The following is a 12,892-nucleotide window of genomic DNA, read 5'->3' as shown; positions in this document are numbered from 1 at the left end:
TAGCAATATCTGTCATTTTTCAAATGTGGTGAATATTTTATTTGGTAAAAATTCAAGCTTAGCTACCTATCCCTCATCATTGGATACAGAATGTGAAGAATGAGAAGAAATTATATTGAGTACGTGACACTGACACTACATCCCCGGGTGTAAGCTTTCGGCATAGCGCTTTGTAGAGTTGTATAGACAGTCCTGTATATCATATGATCCAATGGCATATAATAATGTTCATTTAGAACAAAGATACGCATTTATAATCCAATTGAGTTGAAGCTCTTCTTAGATTTTCCTTTGTTTTTCAGGCACCCTATAGGCCCAATCTGAGGAAGCGCTACTACGAGTCATACATAGATGACAGGAACGTCAGACCATCTCTTTCTATCAAGGCGCCAATCGACGCCTTGAGAAAAGCCATGTTACATAAAAACTGGGAAAGAAATGTGCAGAAAAACAGGGAGTTACTTCAGAGACTGTAATCATCCTAAGCGATCTCAATAGTTCAATTTCCATCCGACGGGTATCTGAAATAGTTGGCCGTTGCGCTGTCCTGATTTAATTATGGTAGACGGGCAATTTTACTACGACGAATATTATTATTTGAGGATAGCCAACCATTTTCAGATTCCTTGATGTTTCAACTCGACTGTTGATTTCTTAGTAAATGCTCAGGGATAAACAGACATTCCTGTCAAGCGAAGATCTCTTTATACTTAACAACGCTTATATGTGTATCAAAACTGTTGAGACTAAAAGTAAAAGCAGTTTTTTGAAGAATGTAGACTTCGATTCATTAACTATTCACATTTTTGGTTTCGTACATACTAGTCATTAATTTTTCTGTATTCTCAATTTGAATCGTTATATCTAGTCTTTCAGAAAATCTCTTCATAATTGTACAGTATTTATCAAAGTATTTTTTTTATATTGTGAAATCTGTGAATATTTTCTTAAGTTAATGTAATTATTTTATAAAGTAATATTTTATCCAATAATAAAAAATCAATAATATATTATATGACTATAATAAACAAGCAATCATACTGAGTTTCTCTATTTTTTATACATCTCTCCTCTATCCTGAAATCGTTTAAATCGATACTGAATCAACGAGAAATAAAACCAACAAATTTCAACAGTCCAAATCGAAAATTTCTGAAAATTTGCCGCTTATACAAAAAAACTACTTCAAATTTCGTTATTTCAAATGGAACACCCTATATAGGTACAGGGTTAGAACTATATTCAGAGGGGGACTACACGGATCTCGAAAACCGTTAGAAATACACAGGGTAGCTTAAATTACGAAAAAGTTGCGTTGCGTGAGTGGGTGGGTGTAAAGTAAACAGTTCCCATATATCTCTGATGGTTCCTATGAGATATCTCGAAAAAACTGAAAATCAAGATTATCATTTTTTCTTCATAACTCATTTGTTTTTGGAGATAACTACACAAAATTCGGTCTGTAGTCATAATCCTATATAGCGATTATTATACTGGTGCACTACTTTTTTGTAATTTAAGCCACCCTTTATTTTTAACGGTTTTCGATATTCCTATAGTCAGCCTCTAAATAGATCAAACCCTGTATATTATAACTTTTTATTTCATATTTTAGAAAGCTGAAATTTTGAAAATATTGATCACTGAGATCCTGATGAGGATTTCGTGCAGAAAAAGCTTTATTTTTTGTGATATACAGAGTTTTGCAAAATTCTTCGTCTTTTCACTCGAAACAAAACGACAAAAACCTGTTTTTTTCAAATGGAACAACCTACCTCCCATCTGAAATTTTCAAACAAAATCAAAACACACGCATCATGTTCCTTAACGAAAACCCTCATGATTCAGGAAATAAAATCAAATTTCTGTGAAAGTTAGGATTTTCAGCATACTTACAACTTCTGTTGCTACCGTAGAATGGCACTTCAGTTTCATGAGATTCTAAAATCATTGAAAACTCGACTGAAGGTGTTTGTCTCTTGCATTCAAGGAATTGTATTTGTTCGATAAAATATTAGAGCAAGGCTTTTTGAGAAAAATTGATATAAATCGCGGCTATCTTATGAATTTTCATTGAAATTATTTGTTATTCATGGACAATGTTCCTAGCGAACGTCAAGGGAAGTTGCAGACTTTTACAACAAATGTTCAAAGTGTTACCCATTTGCTTCAAGAGCTTGAAAACACCTTCAGTCGAGTTTTCAATGATTTCAGAATCTCAGGAACTTAATGTGGCAGTTGGTACCCTACCCTACGGTAGAAAAACAGAAGCCGTACTCTGAAAAGCCATTTATACTTTCAAAGAAATTTGACTTTCCGAAACCATGAGGGTTTTGTACAGAAACATAATACATCATTAACTACGTATTTTGGTTTTCTCTCAAATAAAAAGTGCTAGGATGTTTGTCATTTTTGGATGAGTGATAAGACGAAGAATTTTGGAGCACCCTGTACATCACAAACCAAGACTTTTCTACACGGAATTCATCCTGAGGATCGCAGTGACCCATTTTCAAAATTTCAGCTTCCTAATATATGAATATCTTTACCTATGCCTATTCATTGGGTCCGTATTTTTGGCAATTTTTGTAGACAACCATTAACATCTGAAAATATTGAGAATAGAGATAGGGTACTAGACAAAATACTCAGATTGGGATAGAGAAAAATAGGAAAACGTTATAATAAATATTTGAAATAACGAAGTTTGTAGTATGTTGCATTGGGGGAGTCTATTCGCCATTTGGTTCCGCTGACAGCCTACTCGCGGACTCGCGCATACTTTCACGCTTCTCCTAAGCTAATAAGCAAATATTATGGAGTATAAAATGTATTTCTTTGGTATAATCTTTGCTGGTAAGGTTCAGCGGACTTCGTGTTGAACTTTAATTTAGGAAACTTTTTGATTTTGTTGTCAGGGATGTTTGATCGAGAATATAATGTATAGAATAGAGAGGGAATTGAACATTGCAAAATGGATCTATTGCCCATCAAAATTTTAGTCTCCTCGGTTCAAATAATCACAGGCAGCCACTAGTCAGAGGACACATTTATTTTCTTTGTATCCTATTACATTCTACACATTGAGTAATACGAAATAAATAAGTGCAATTTATACCCGAACAAAACTTTTTTAACGAAATCTATTCCAGAATCCCGAGACCAGGATCAAGAGGGCTGAATTCATGAGGCCAAGGGGATCCCTGTCCATCGTAAACTCACTGGACGCTCTAAGGAACAAACTGGTCATGGAAATGGCAAGAAAGAAGACCCAACAGAATGCAGAACGCAACCGTCAATTCCTACAATCGTTCGGAAAAAGGTCGTACGCGGTCCACCGGAATATTGATAGGTTCAACAATATGTAATTCTTTTATCCTCATGGCTTCCGTGTGCGTGAATCAGTGGGTAGAAATCAAATCGCAAAAACGACACCATTGCGACAAAATTCGCCCAACACCCAACACTAGCTAATTTGAACAACTGTATTCATTCATTTAATTGTCCATAAATAATTTCTTTATTCCTGATTTACTACCAAAACAATTCACTGGTCCATACAGTGATCTGAATAAAGAATATTATCGAGTTTACAGGTCCAAAATTAACAAAGCGCCACACAATCACACAGCACACAGTAATATTCAAATTCAACAATATTCAACGCAGAATATTTCTTGTTGCATGTCATCTAAATCAAAATATTTAACCTGGGTCATTTTCCCATGAAATATTCAATTCGAATAAGAGCAAGAAACAGACGGAATAGGATTGTTTGAACCAGAAGAATGTTAGATTCTCTACTAGAATTCTTATTTTGTAGGCATATAATTTTTAAATGTCAGTAATAAAAAATAAAAAAAATATAAAGATAAAGATTATTTTAATTTATAGATTTACTAACAGTTGTAAGAAAAAATGGAATCAATATAAAAAAAAATAGGGCCTATAATAATTGTTAAATTCAAACGCAGTAGAGCGTGAAAACTATAGATGTAAAATGAATCATACTTCAGTTGAATTATAATGCGTAAAATGAGTTCTGAAACCTGATTCAGACAACACACTATTTTTTTTTTTTAAAGATATGTTTGTATATATTTTTCAGTTGCACTTTCATCCTTATAAGGGCTTATAGTTATTTATTTCATGAAGTGAAGGAGTTAAAAATTAATGTCCATTTAGGAATTATTTCATTCAATCCTTACGCTCTTTTTTTTTTCAATTATTTTGGACACATGTATGTACAACGACATTGTTGCTTAGAGTATATTCAAAGAAATATATAATACATTGAAAGTAGAAAATTAGAAATAAATCTATGCGATACGGTAGATTTTAAGATATAAGAAATTGTGATGATTTTATGGTAAACCAACCTTAAAACGATGTGAATTTGATTTCAAGCAATGTACCAATAAAAGTACTTTCAAAATAAAGAGTATATAGAAGCACATATAGTTTACATTCAATGGAATGTGAACTGTCTTCAAGTCCTACCAACCAATCATTTGGTTCAGAATCAGGAAATTTCAACTTTATATTACTCTCAACTCGACACCAAAATTCAAAAGTGTTTACTTAACATGGTCGGCTATAACTTTACGAAAAGAAGTAGAATGGGAATGCTCATTTCTTCTACAACTTTATTTCCTCAGTACAGCCACAATGACAAAAATATTATACAATCTTTCATAGTATGATATTCAATATCATATTGTCATATTCTCTATCTATTATTTCTTGAGAATAATACAAAGATAATATCAAGCTACTTATGTATTATGGTTCAGATACCCCACGTAGAATATCAACACCAAGTACTAAGTATGTTGAAAATACCCTCAGCCAACTGTATTCTCAAGCTTTAGCTAATTTTTCCAGAAGTTCATCTCTAAAAGACGCACTGAACATAGGGCTGATTCTATTGAGAAGACTGTAAGGCGTCTCGTAATATTCTGATTCATCAAGATTGTTTTGATTGAATGCATTGCCAACTATTCGAAATCCACTAGCAGACAATTCTATACAAAAAGTTCTATTCTCCAAGGTTTCTAAATTCAAGAAAATCTTATTGTTGGTATTCAGCAGTGTTTCAGATATAGCAACAAATTTAACATGGTTTCCAATGTCTCCAATAACACTTTGTGCTTCCAACTTCCAGTTATTTTCATCTAACAGATATTCTTCCATAATTGTTACACAAACTATCATCAAATAATTACATATGTATTCACTGTTGCACAAGGTGAATGCATTTCCTGCAGTGAACTTATAATTATTATTATTTTTAGTTTTGATTTTAGACAGATGAGAATTTATAACCTTCAAAAGTTTCAAAACAAAATATTTTTGACATTTGAATTTTCTATGATAAATCACCACAGATCACTAATCACAGACCATTGAACTAAAGTTTTTTTTTTCTTTACTTCTATGTCACAGACGAACAGTCATGCCAACCATAGACATGTAGACATATCTCTATGTCTATGACGCCAACGAAGAAGAATCTTTGGCAGAGAATATCTCTGATCTTTAGTCATACTCAATGGTCATACAGAGAAGAAAATCAATCCTTACATTTTATTTTGCATGACTTTTATAGGAAATATAAATATTCCAGCCTAAAGCGATACATTGGACAAATAGAGTCTGATAGTTCACTGGTATCAAATAAAAATTGCAAAGCTGTACAAAAGGCCAAACAGCATAGTTTACCTTTAAAATATCAAAATAATATACACCTACAGCTTTCCTGGCTTCAGTAATCGATCGTCGTTTCATAGTTTCCAAGAGCATGAGAAATACCGCTAAAAAGCAAGGAGCGAATATAAATTGATCACAAATTACTTTTTTTATAGCTCTTTCTGCAGGTCTCCCTTTTATATAACGGTCCAATACAGAGAACCACACACTTGAAGAGGGCCCCTGCAGAAGAAGAAACTTAGTATGTATCTTCCAAAAACAATTTTTCCATAACACTCACAATAATAAAGGTTCCCAGTAATAAAAAATTCCTGTTCCTCTCATAATCGAAGGGTTTTTCATTGACACGTTGTTCGAAGCATTTTTGTGCAATCGCATCACCAGCACTCATAAGAAAACCAACTTGAATGGATTGTACCACAATGGGATATTTCTGTAGGGTCTTTCCATAACTCCGAAAAAATTTCGACATGGTATATTGAAAAGAGCTCAAAATTCTACTTGAAAAAACTGGTTAAAAATTTTCAATGTAACAAGTAATCATAGAAAACCGTTATAGAATATCTATAGTAACGTCAACAAATTGAACTAGGGAATCTAGTAGTACTATTTTAGTCCGAGAACTCCGAGAGCTGGTAAACATTCTTCAGAAGGAAGGTATACCTAATGGTATGTATTAGTTTATATTATATACTAGAAATACTTATAGTAAGTATATTATACTATATTGAAAATATATCTACAAAAATCTCGATCCAACTAACTAAGATACTGTTCGGAGTCTTAACCCGTCGAAGTATATAATATTAGAACAAGAATCCTCTAAAGAAGCTATGTATGAACCCCAGGTGAAACACCTAATAGATGGTTAGAAAGAGCGAAAATTAATATTATCCACATAGGGATCGATTTCAAAAAAATTCCTACTTGGGATTCACAATGCCCATGCTGTATAGAATTTAAGTTAGACGTTGTACGGTTCATGTCCCGCTAAACATATCGATTAATTATATAGAATGACACAGAGATTTATAGTGGTCATTTGGAAGGAGTTAAAAATTGATGCTTATTTTGCGATTAATTCCTGGGAATTTTTAGTTTACGATTTCACCTCAAGTGAGCAACATTCGGCTTCGGCGACATATCTTAGGTGCATATGGGTGTTTCTCGGCAACTTTCAACCGACCATATAGTTGTTTCAGAATATCATGGCCGAGGATAAATATGTAGGCGAATGTTGTTCATGTGAAATGGACACTCAAAATTCCAATGAATTCATCACAAAATGAGCATAATTTTTGAATACATTTTCTTCCCTTTGACTACTATAAATTCCAATTCTCACCATAATCTTTAGAGGTATTAATAAATAAAAATGAAATTGAAAAACAATCGTATATTATTAATCTTCACAATATCTATCCACAAAATGAATACAGGACTATAAAATCACATTTTGAGTTACAAATAATATACGTGATTACCTATTACAATAAAACTAAACGTACAGTACAGTTATTAAGAAAATGATTATACAAGTGACATAAAACATAAATAAAACGAAAGTTACTGGGAATATACTTTATCTTATATCTTATCATATCATCGTTTTTATTGTATCCCATACAGAAGGAACGCATCACGCATCGATAAATAACGATGAAAAAATTTCATTAGTGTTTAGTGTTCTCTCTTGTGAGTTCTATAGGAGATGTATGTATTCCATCCTAAAGACACAACTTGAACAACTAGCGTTTGATAGTTGAGAGGTACGAAATAAAAATTACATATTTGCACCAATGGCCAAATAGTGTAGTTCGCTTTCATAACATCCCAGTAATAAAGTTTAACTGCTCTTTTGGCTTCATCAAGAGATTTCCTCTCTAAATATTCTAATGATGTGAGAAAAACCGCAAGTAAACATGGAATGTACACGAATTGATCCAATGCAACTTTTTTCAGAGCTTTCTCGGCGGGTTTTCCCTCAACATATTTATCCAATATCCTGAACCATCTAGTATTAACTGGACCCTGAAATTACACGATATATTACAAAACTATTGAGTACAAAGAGGCAGACAAAAAAACATAAAATCAATTAAAACAAATGCATTATACTTACCAAAAAAAAAGTTCCTAATAAAACAAAATTCGCAGTTCTTCTAAAATCATAACTTTTTTCACTATGTCTTTGTTCGACAAACTTCTGGGCGATAACATCACCAATTCCCATCAAAGTACCCACTTGAACTGATTGTACTATAACGGGATATTTTTGTAAAGCATTTTTATATGATTGTACGAACCGCGACATTTTGAACGCTCGTACAATTTTCACTTTATTCAATACGTAAAAGAACTGAGCTGACATTTTCGCAAGTAGAAATAACCAACCATAGATAAACTTCAACAGGAGTAACAGGACACTTCAAACCAGACACAACAGGTTCTCTCTACTTCAAACTAAACGGTTAAAAATGGAATGAGCTCAAACGTTCAACCCACAGACTACCCACCCTGTGGTGATCACAGAAAACACCTGATTTACTTCATGGTGGTTATTGTTGTCTATTCTATGACTATGTCTATCCACCTTTAGATTCTTTCCAAACTATTCATTTACACCCTGTATATTGCCTGTGACCATAGATTAACTTAAAAATTATTCTATGCCCACGACTCAATCGGATTTATTCAAAATTGTGGACGAATATCATAGTAACATTGCGCAGGTTTCATATATTTTTCTTGGTGGTCGAAGTAAAGTGAGCAAAGATATTCTGAATGTTCTTCATTCAGATTTATTTCAACATCACTTTCAATTATCATGAAAAAATTATAGTATTTCAGTTCAATCAAAGAGTAACAACTCTTTGGCTATATCAAGTTTCAACTTGTTTTTCAGAATCTACATCGTTCCCAACTCCCTCATATTTCCCATGTGAGTGAGTCATCCAAGACATATAGGTATTCCAAAGAATAGCAACAGTTTGAATAAACAGAACTTGATGGTGAAGTGGTACCAAGTAAAAATTAATCAATTGGATAACAGGCCATACTTTGTAATTGGTCAGTAATATCTTAGGAAAATCTTCCGATAAAATTCGTTGGATTTCGGATGACATTTTTCCTTGAACCAACGCTAGAGATACTAAAAATAGCACAAGGCCCAATGGTGCGAAGAGCAGCTGATCCCAAATCACCTTTCGTATAACAACGAAAATTTCATTCCTTCCTGTTACCCGCTCAGAAAGTGTTCTCAACCAATAAACTTTTGGTGGTCCCTGGAATAATCGGATGAAATAAATGCATTTCTAATGATAATCCGGACATGAAAAATTATTATACGTACTATAATAAAAGCTCCTACACCAAAAAATTCTAAAGCTCTCCGCAAGTTGAATTCCAAAATTGAGGTATGCTCCACAATGGATTGACAAAGAGCATCACCTGAACCTACCAATAACCCAGTTTGAAAACATTGAATACTCACAGGGTATTTTCGGAGTATTTGATTATATATTTTGAGAAACCTAGTTATCATGTCGAAAATAATTTGGATATTTTTACGAACATAAAATAACCTTATTCCTTGTTCAAAATAATAATTACGAAAATCTGTGGCAAAGATAAATGAACTATGGGAAGTTCAGATATCTCTACTCTCCATTAAAGCGTATGGAACTGTACATAAAAACGAAAAAAAAATAATAAGCTTCATATTATCTTGTAGATGTGTATATTTGAATAGATCTGCTTATAATTCAACAAAAAAATATATTGACTTATAATGATATTTCGTAATTAACCAAAAATTTTTATAAAAAAAAGATAATGAGCTAGCAATTTCTTTCACTTCTCAATTTTATCTTGTTGGCGCAATTGTGTTTTCCAAGAAATATATGTGTTCCAACAAATTGCAACAGCTTGCACAACCAGAGTCTGATATTGGAGTGGCGTCAAATAAAAATTTCCAAGTTGAACTAATGGCCAGATTTTATAATTTGTTAAAAGGATATCTTGATAATCCCTGGATATATCCTTCCGTATTTGTTGAAAATCCTTTCCTTGCGCGAATCCCAAGGCGCATAGAAAACATCCTATGAAAGTGGGGGAGAAGCACAGCTGATCCAATCCCACCTTTTTGAGAACCACTGATTTGCCACTACCTTTAACAACAACACTCAATGTTTTATACCAGATAACAAGAGCTGGACCCTAAGAAAATTTGTGTTCAAAATTTATATAAGGTAAGAAAAGTTATGTATCCTCACCACCATAAAAGTACCTAGACCTAAAAATGTTAACGTTCGTTTGTAATCGTGTTCATGCGAGGTTTTTTTTTCGACTAACCTCTGAGCTGTAACATCACCTACTCCCATTAGAACTCCTGTTTGGACAGTTTGAACCAAAAAAGGGTGAGCAGATAGTAGTTTCTGATATGAATGTATTATTCGATTCATGTTTTTTAAATGATCATAAATGTAAGTATGAAATGTTTGCTATATCAATATTATAACCTCTATCTGAAAGAGCGATCATAGAAATTGAATAAAAACCAAAAGCTGTCACTTGAGAAAATAAACGTTATTGCACTATATTGCAACATTGTGGTACGAAATTTAAATTGAAATTACTGGAAAATAATATACTTGATTGGCATTGAACATTTACAATTTTTATTCTACCTATAAGTCCCTTTTTTGCATGTGGACACTCGTGCATTCGTCATTGAACATAAGAGGCTGTTCGTGATTTGCGACACCAAACCCTGAAAAACAATTTTGTTTTGAATGGAGAAAACATTGAAAACATGAGGTTAACATACGCCGAAGACAAATCCGACACCTAGGTTTTGAAAACTTCTTCGCCAGTTCACATCCTTAAAGGCCACTTTTTCAAAGAAAATCTGCACTAAAATATCCCCTACGAGCATTGTTATAGCCGACTGGACACATCCAGCTAAAAATGAGCCTACCCAGTTAGAACTACGTACCCTCCTCCTCTTCATTTATTCCTTCAATTTTCTTAATTTTGTCTTTTTATTTTTTTCCATGAATATTGGTTCAGTGCTATGAAAATTTCGAATATTGAAGTTGATCTGACAATTGTCATTTAAGTTTCATTTTCATGAATTTCTAAATTTTCGTATCAGTTTTCAGAACATTCCCAAATAAAACAAAAAAAATGAGTGTCATTTCAAGGCTGAGTTCTTTAGTAGTGAGATCTAAGATTCCTTCGAAAGCTATTAAAATGTTCAAAACAGAGATCAGAAATTGGTGCCCTTGTAGAACCGTTTTAGGTCCAACACTATTTGCCACTACCTTTTACAACTTGCATGAAGATAAACTCGACACCAATTCCTTTTTGAAAAGTAGTAGAGAAGTTGAAGAGGAAGTTATTAATAAGGCCTTCATTAGTCCAGAACCTGAACTACTAGAACTCATGGAAGTTCTCGAAAAATGCATAATTGAGTCATGCGCTCAGTATAGGATATGCATAAGGAAACAAATTGAAATTATTGAAAAGTCTTCGAGAAGTGGTATTTATTCAGACTATTTGGACGAATTGCCTGAATATCGAACTCTTGCATTCGATTTGAGCCATGAATTGAACAATTACATAGTACTCCTTAAAACTGTTGGAGAAATGACTTATCAACATCTAATGAGTTCTGCCAAGGGAGAGTCAATAAAGGATATAAATCTAATCAGTGAAAAATATAAAAACTTAGAAATTTTACTTCAAAAACAACTAGATGAGAATAGAAAGTTTGAGATGGAATTGAATACTGCCAATCGTAATATGATTATGAATACCAAAACTAATTTTTAAGAGAATACAAGTAGCCAATACAAAAACAAATTTTTGAAAGAATACTAGTACATATACTGAAAGAGCTTGTTTCAATATTAACTAACTAATTTCCCATAGGTATCCAAACATGAGCTCCCAGAGAGGAAACACCACAAGACAGAGGCCACAAAAATACAAGAACACAACAGCCTTCAAAAATGATATGCATGATAAAAGTAATAAAACAAAAATGATTAACAATTTGCAAGTGAATCATGTATGCAACCGTTGCAAGGAAGTGATTGAATGGAAAATAAAATACAAAAAGTACAAACCACTTACACAACCCAAAACTTGTGTTCTATGCAACCAGAAAACAGTTAAAAGAGCTTATCACGTCATGTGCACTGATTGTGGAAAAAAAACAGGAAAATGCACAAAATGTTGCAAATCTGAAGAAGTTGTTGAAGTGGCCGATGAACAGAAACCATTCAGGATTGATAGAGAAATGAAGTTTATAATAAAGAAGTTGCCAGAAAGGCGACGAAGAACATTCAATAGATATATGGATAAAAAAATAGATGAGAAAATGAATAATGAAGAACTAAGGGAGGATTTGCTCAAAAAATTGGAAGAGTTGAAGGTGGATGATAAGGATGATGATTTTGAACTCAGTGGTGATGAAGAAGGTTCTTCAGAAAGTGAATTCTCTGACAAAGAAGACAAATAATCATTCATTATTATATATGAATAAACTGTTATTCATTTTGCAATATTTTTATATTTATAGAAAATACATTAGTGAGCTTTGTTGAAACAAAGGTACGCAATTTTTAACGACATCGAATCATTTCCAACAGATTACCCATCTCTCCAAATAAAATATCGCAGATTACTGTGTAAGATATCGAATTTTTAATAAAAAGAAAAGAAAGACAGATTTTTAAGTCGAAAGTGAAGTAATGTTACTGTTTTGATAATGAAAGAATTCAAATAAAGAAATGTTATAGGTGTGTTGTTGGATAAGGGGATATTACAATATCTGTTTATCTATATTATACGTAGGAGAATTTTCTTGTAATTTTCCAGAAAACTTCAATTGTTATTTTTATTATAAATTGGCTTTGTTTATAAAGCTGAGTCTATAAACAAGGATATTGGTTACAAGTTGCGGTATAATAGGCCTGTTTTGGTTCGCTTTTAGGATGGTTCCAGAACGGTTCAAAACAGTCGCACATTTATTTATTCAGCGTAAGCTCGAGCGTAGCATGTGTGTAGCTTCCCATAGCATTGCTGCTCCACTACTTTGAACCGATTCGGAACCGCCTAAAGTGCGAACCAAAACAAAGCCAGTGCAACTCAAAAATTTAATGGTGAGATGGGAATG

General features: G+C 33.0%; 7 protein-coding genes across 18 annotated transcripts in view; 2 read left to right on the top strand and 5 right to left on the bottom strand.

Moving 5' to 3' along the window:
* Nucleotides 1-4,454, top strand: part of LOC123310656 — a 130,725-nt gene extending 126,271 nt beyond the window's left edge. For 5 of the 6 annotated variants that reach the window (XM_044894207.1, XM_044894208.1, XM_044894205.1 and 2 more), the window contains exon 3: nucleotides 3,153-4,454. In XM_044894207.1, coding sequence (XP_044750142.1) covers nucleotides 3,153-3,368 — 216 coding nt within the window. In that variant the 3' untranslated portion in view covers nucleotides 3,369-4,454. Of the gene's footprint in view, nucleotides 1-302; nucleotides 1,045-3,152 lie in introns of those variants that run through there. The other variant, XM_044894210.1, reaches the window with a different exon arrangement.
* A 177-nt stretch (nucleotides 4,455-4,631) lies between these two features.
* Nucleotides 4,632-5,363, bottom strand: LOC123310658 (GSK3B-interacting protein). Its single transcript, XM_044894211.1, has one exon. It carries the CDS (start codon nucleotides 5,212-5,214, stop codon nucleotides 4,861-4,863), a length of 354 nt encoding a protein of 117 aa, XP_044750146.1. The 5' UTR covers nucleotides 5,215-5,363; the 3' UTR covers nucleotides 4,632-4,860.
* Nucleotides 5,364-5,572: 209 nt separating this feature from the next.
* LOC123312063 (protein Mpv17-like) lies at nucleotides 5,573-6,227 on the bottom strand. The gene is made up of 2 exons (XM_044896256.1): nucleotides 5,990-6,227; nucleotides 5,573-5,931 (listed from the first exon to the last, which is right to left on the bottom strand). The coding sequence occupies exons 1-2, from the start codon at nucleotides 6,179-6,181 to the stop codon at nucleotides 5,587-5,589; spliced, it is 537 nt and encodes a 178-aa protein (XP_044752191.1). The 5' UTR covers nucleotides 6,182-6,227; the 3' UTR covers nucleotides 5,573-5,586.
* An 863-nt stretch (nucleotides 6,228-7,090) lies between these two features.
* Nucleotides 7,091-8,342, bottom strand: LOC123311576 (protein Mpv17-like). Its single transcript, XM_044895616.1, has 2 exons — nucleotides 7,832-8,342; nucleotides 7,091-7,740 (listed from the first exon to the last, which is right to left on the bottom strand). The coding sequence occupies exons 1-2, from the start codon at nucleotides 8,078-8,080 to the stop codon at nucleotides 7,390-7,392; spliced, it is 600 nt and encodes a 199-aa protein (XP_044751551.1). The 5' UTR covers nucleotides 8,081-8,342; the 3' UTR covers nucleotides 7,091-7,389.
* Nucleotides 8,343-8,485: 143 nt separating this feature from the next.
* Nucleotides 8,486-9,363, bottom strand: LOC123311577 (protein Mpv17-like). Of its 2 annotated transcripts, none has more exons than XM_044895618.1 (2): nucleotides 9,203-9,363; nucleotides 8,486-8,993 (listed from the first exon to the last, which is right to left on the bottom strand). In XM_044895618.1, the coding sequence occupies exons 1-2, from the start codon at nucleotides 9,251-9,253 to the stop codon at nucleotides 8,592-8,594; spliced, it is 453 nt and encodes a 150-aa protein (XP_044751553.1). In that variant the 5' UTR covers nucleotides 9,254-9,363; the 3' UTR covers nucleotides 8,486-8,591. The 2 variants fall into 2 exon arrangements, with proteins under 2 accessions (XP_044751553.1, XP_044751552.1); XM_044895617.1 differs by having other exon boundaries at nucleotides 9,062-9,346.
* A 68-nt stretch (nucleotides 9,364-9,431) lies between these two features.
* On the bottom strand, nucleotides 9,432-10,383 carry LOC123311579 (protein Mpv17-like). 3 transcript variants are annotated; one of them, XM_044895620.1, is made up of 3 exons: nucleotides 10,063-10,383; nucleotides 9,984-10,003; nucleotides 9,432-9,878 (listed from the first exon to the last, which is right to left on the bottom strand). In XM_044895620.1, the coding sequence occupies exons 1-3, from the start codon at nucleotides 10,170-10,172 to the stop codon at nucleotides 9,562-9,564; spliced, it is 447 nt and encodes a 148-aa protein (XP_044751555.1). In that variant the 5' UTR covers nucleotides 10,173-10,383; the 3' UTR covers nucleotides 9,432-9,561. The 3 variants fall into 3 exon arrangements, with proteins under 3 accessions (XP_044751555.1, XP_044751556.1, XP_044751554.1); XM_044895621.1 differs by having other exon boundaries at nucleotides 9,432-9,927; nucleotides 10,063-10,375; XM_044895619.1 differs by having other exon boundaries at nucleotides 9,432-9,927; nucleotides 9,984-10,120.
* LOC123311575 (uncharacterized protein C9orf85 homolog) lies at nucleotides 9,823-12,278 on the top strand. 4 transcript variants are annotated; one of them, XM_044895612.1, is made up of 3 exons: nucleotides 9,830-9,959; nucleotides 10,865-11,509; nucleotides 11,644-11,812. In XM_044895612.1, the coding sequence occupies exons 2-3, from the start codon at nucleotides 10,897-10,899 to the stop codon at nucleotides 11,655-11,657; spliced, it is 627 nt and encodes a 208-aa protein (XP_044751547.1). In that variant the 5' UTR covers nucleotides 9,830-9,959; nucleotides 10,865-10,896; the 3' UTR covers nucleotides 11,658-11,812. The 4 variants fall into 4 exon arrangements, with proteins under 4 accessions (XP_044751548.1, XP_044751547.1, XP_044751550.1 ...); XM_044895613.1 differs by lacking the exon at nucleotides 10,865-11,509 and having other exon boundaries at nucleotides 9,823-9,959; nucleotides 11,644-12,278; XM_044895615.1 differs by lacking the exons at nucleotides 9,830-9,959; nucleotides 10,865-11,509 and adding an exon at nucleotides 9,992-10,127 and having other exon boundaries at nucleotides 11,644-12,278.
* Nucleotides 12,279-12,892: the final 614 nt, after the last annotated feature.

Source organism: Coccinella septempunctata, chromosome 4 (genome assembly GCF_907165205.1).
Source record: "Coccinella septempunctata chromosome 4, icCocSept1.1, whole genome shotgun sequence".
NCBI classification, from domain to species: Eukaryota; Metazoa; Arthropoda; class Insecta; order Coleoptera; family Coccinellidae; genus Coccinella; species Coccinella septempunctata.
This window is presented reverse-complemented; position numbering and strand designations above follow the sequence as displayed.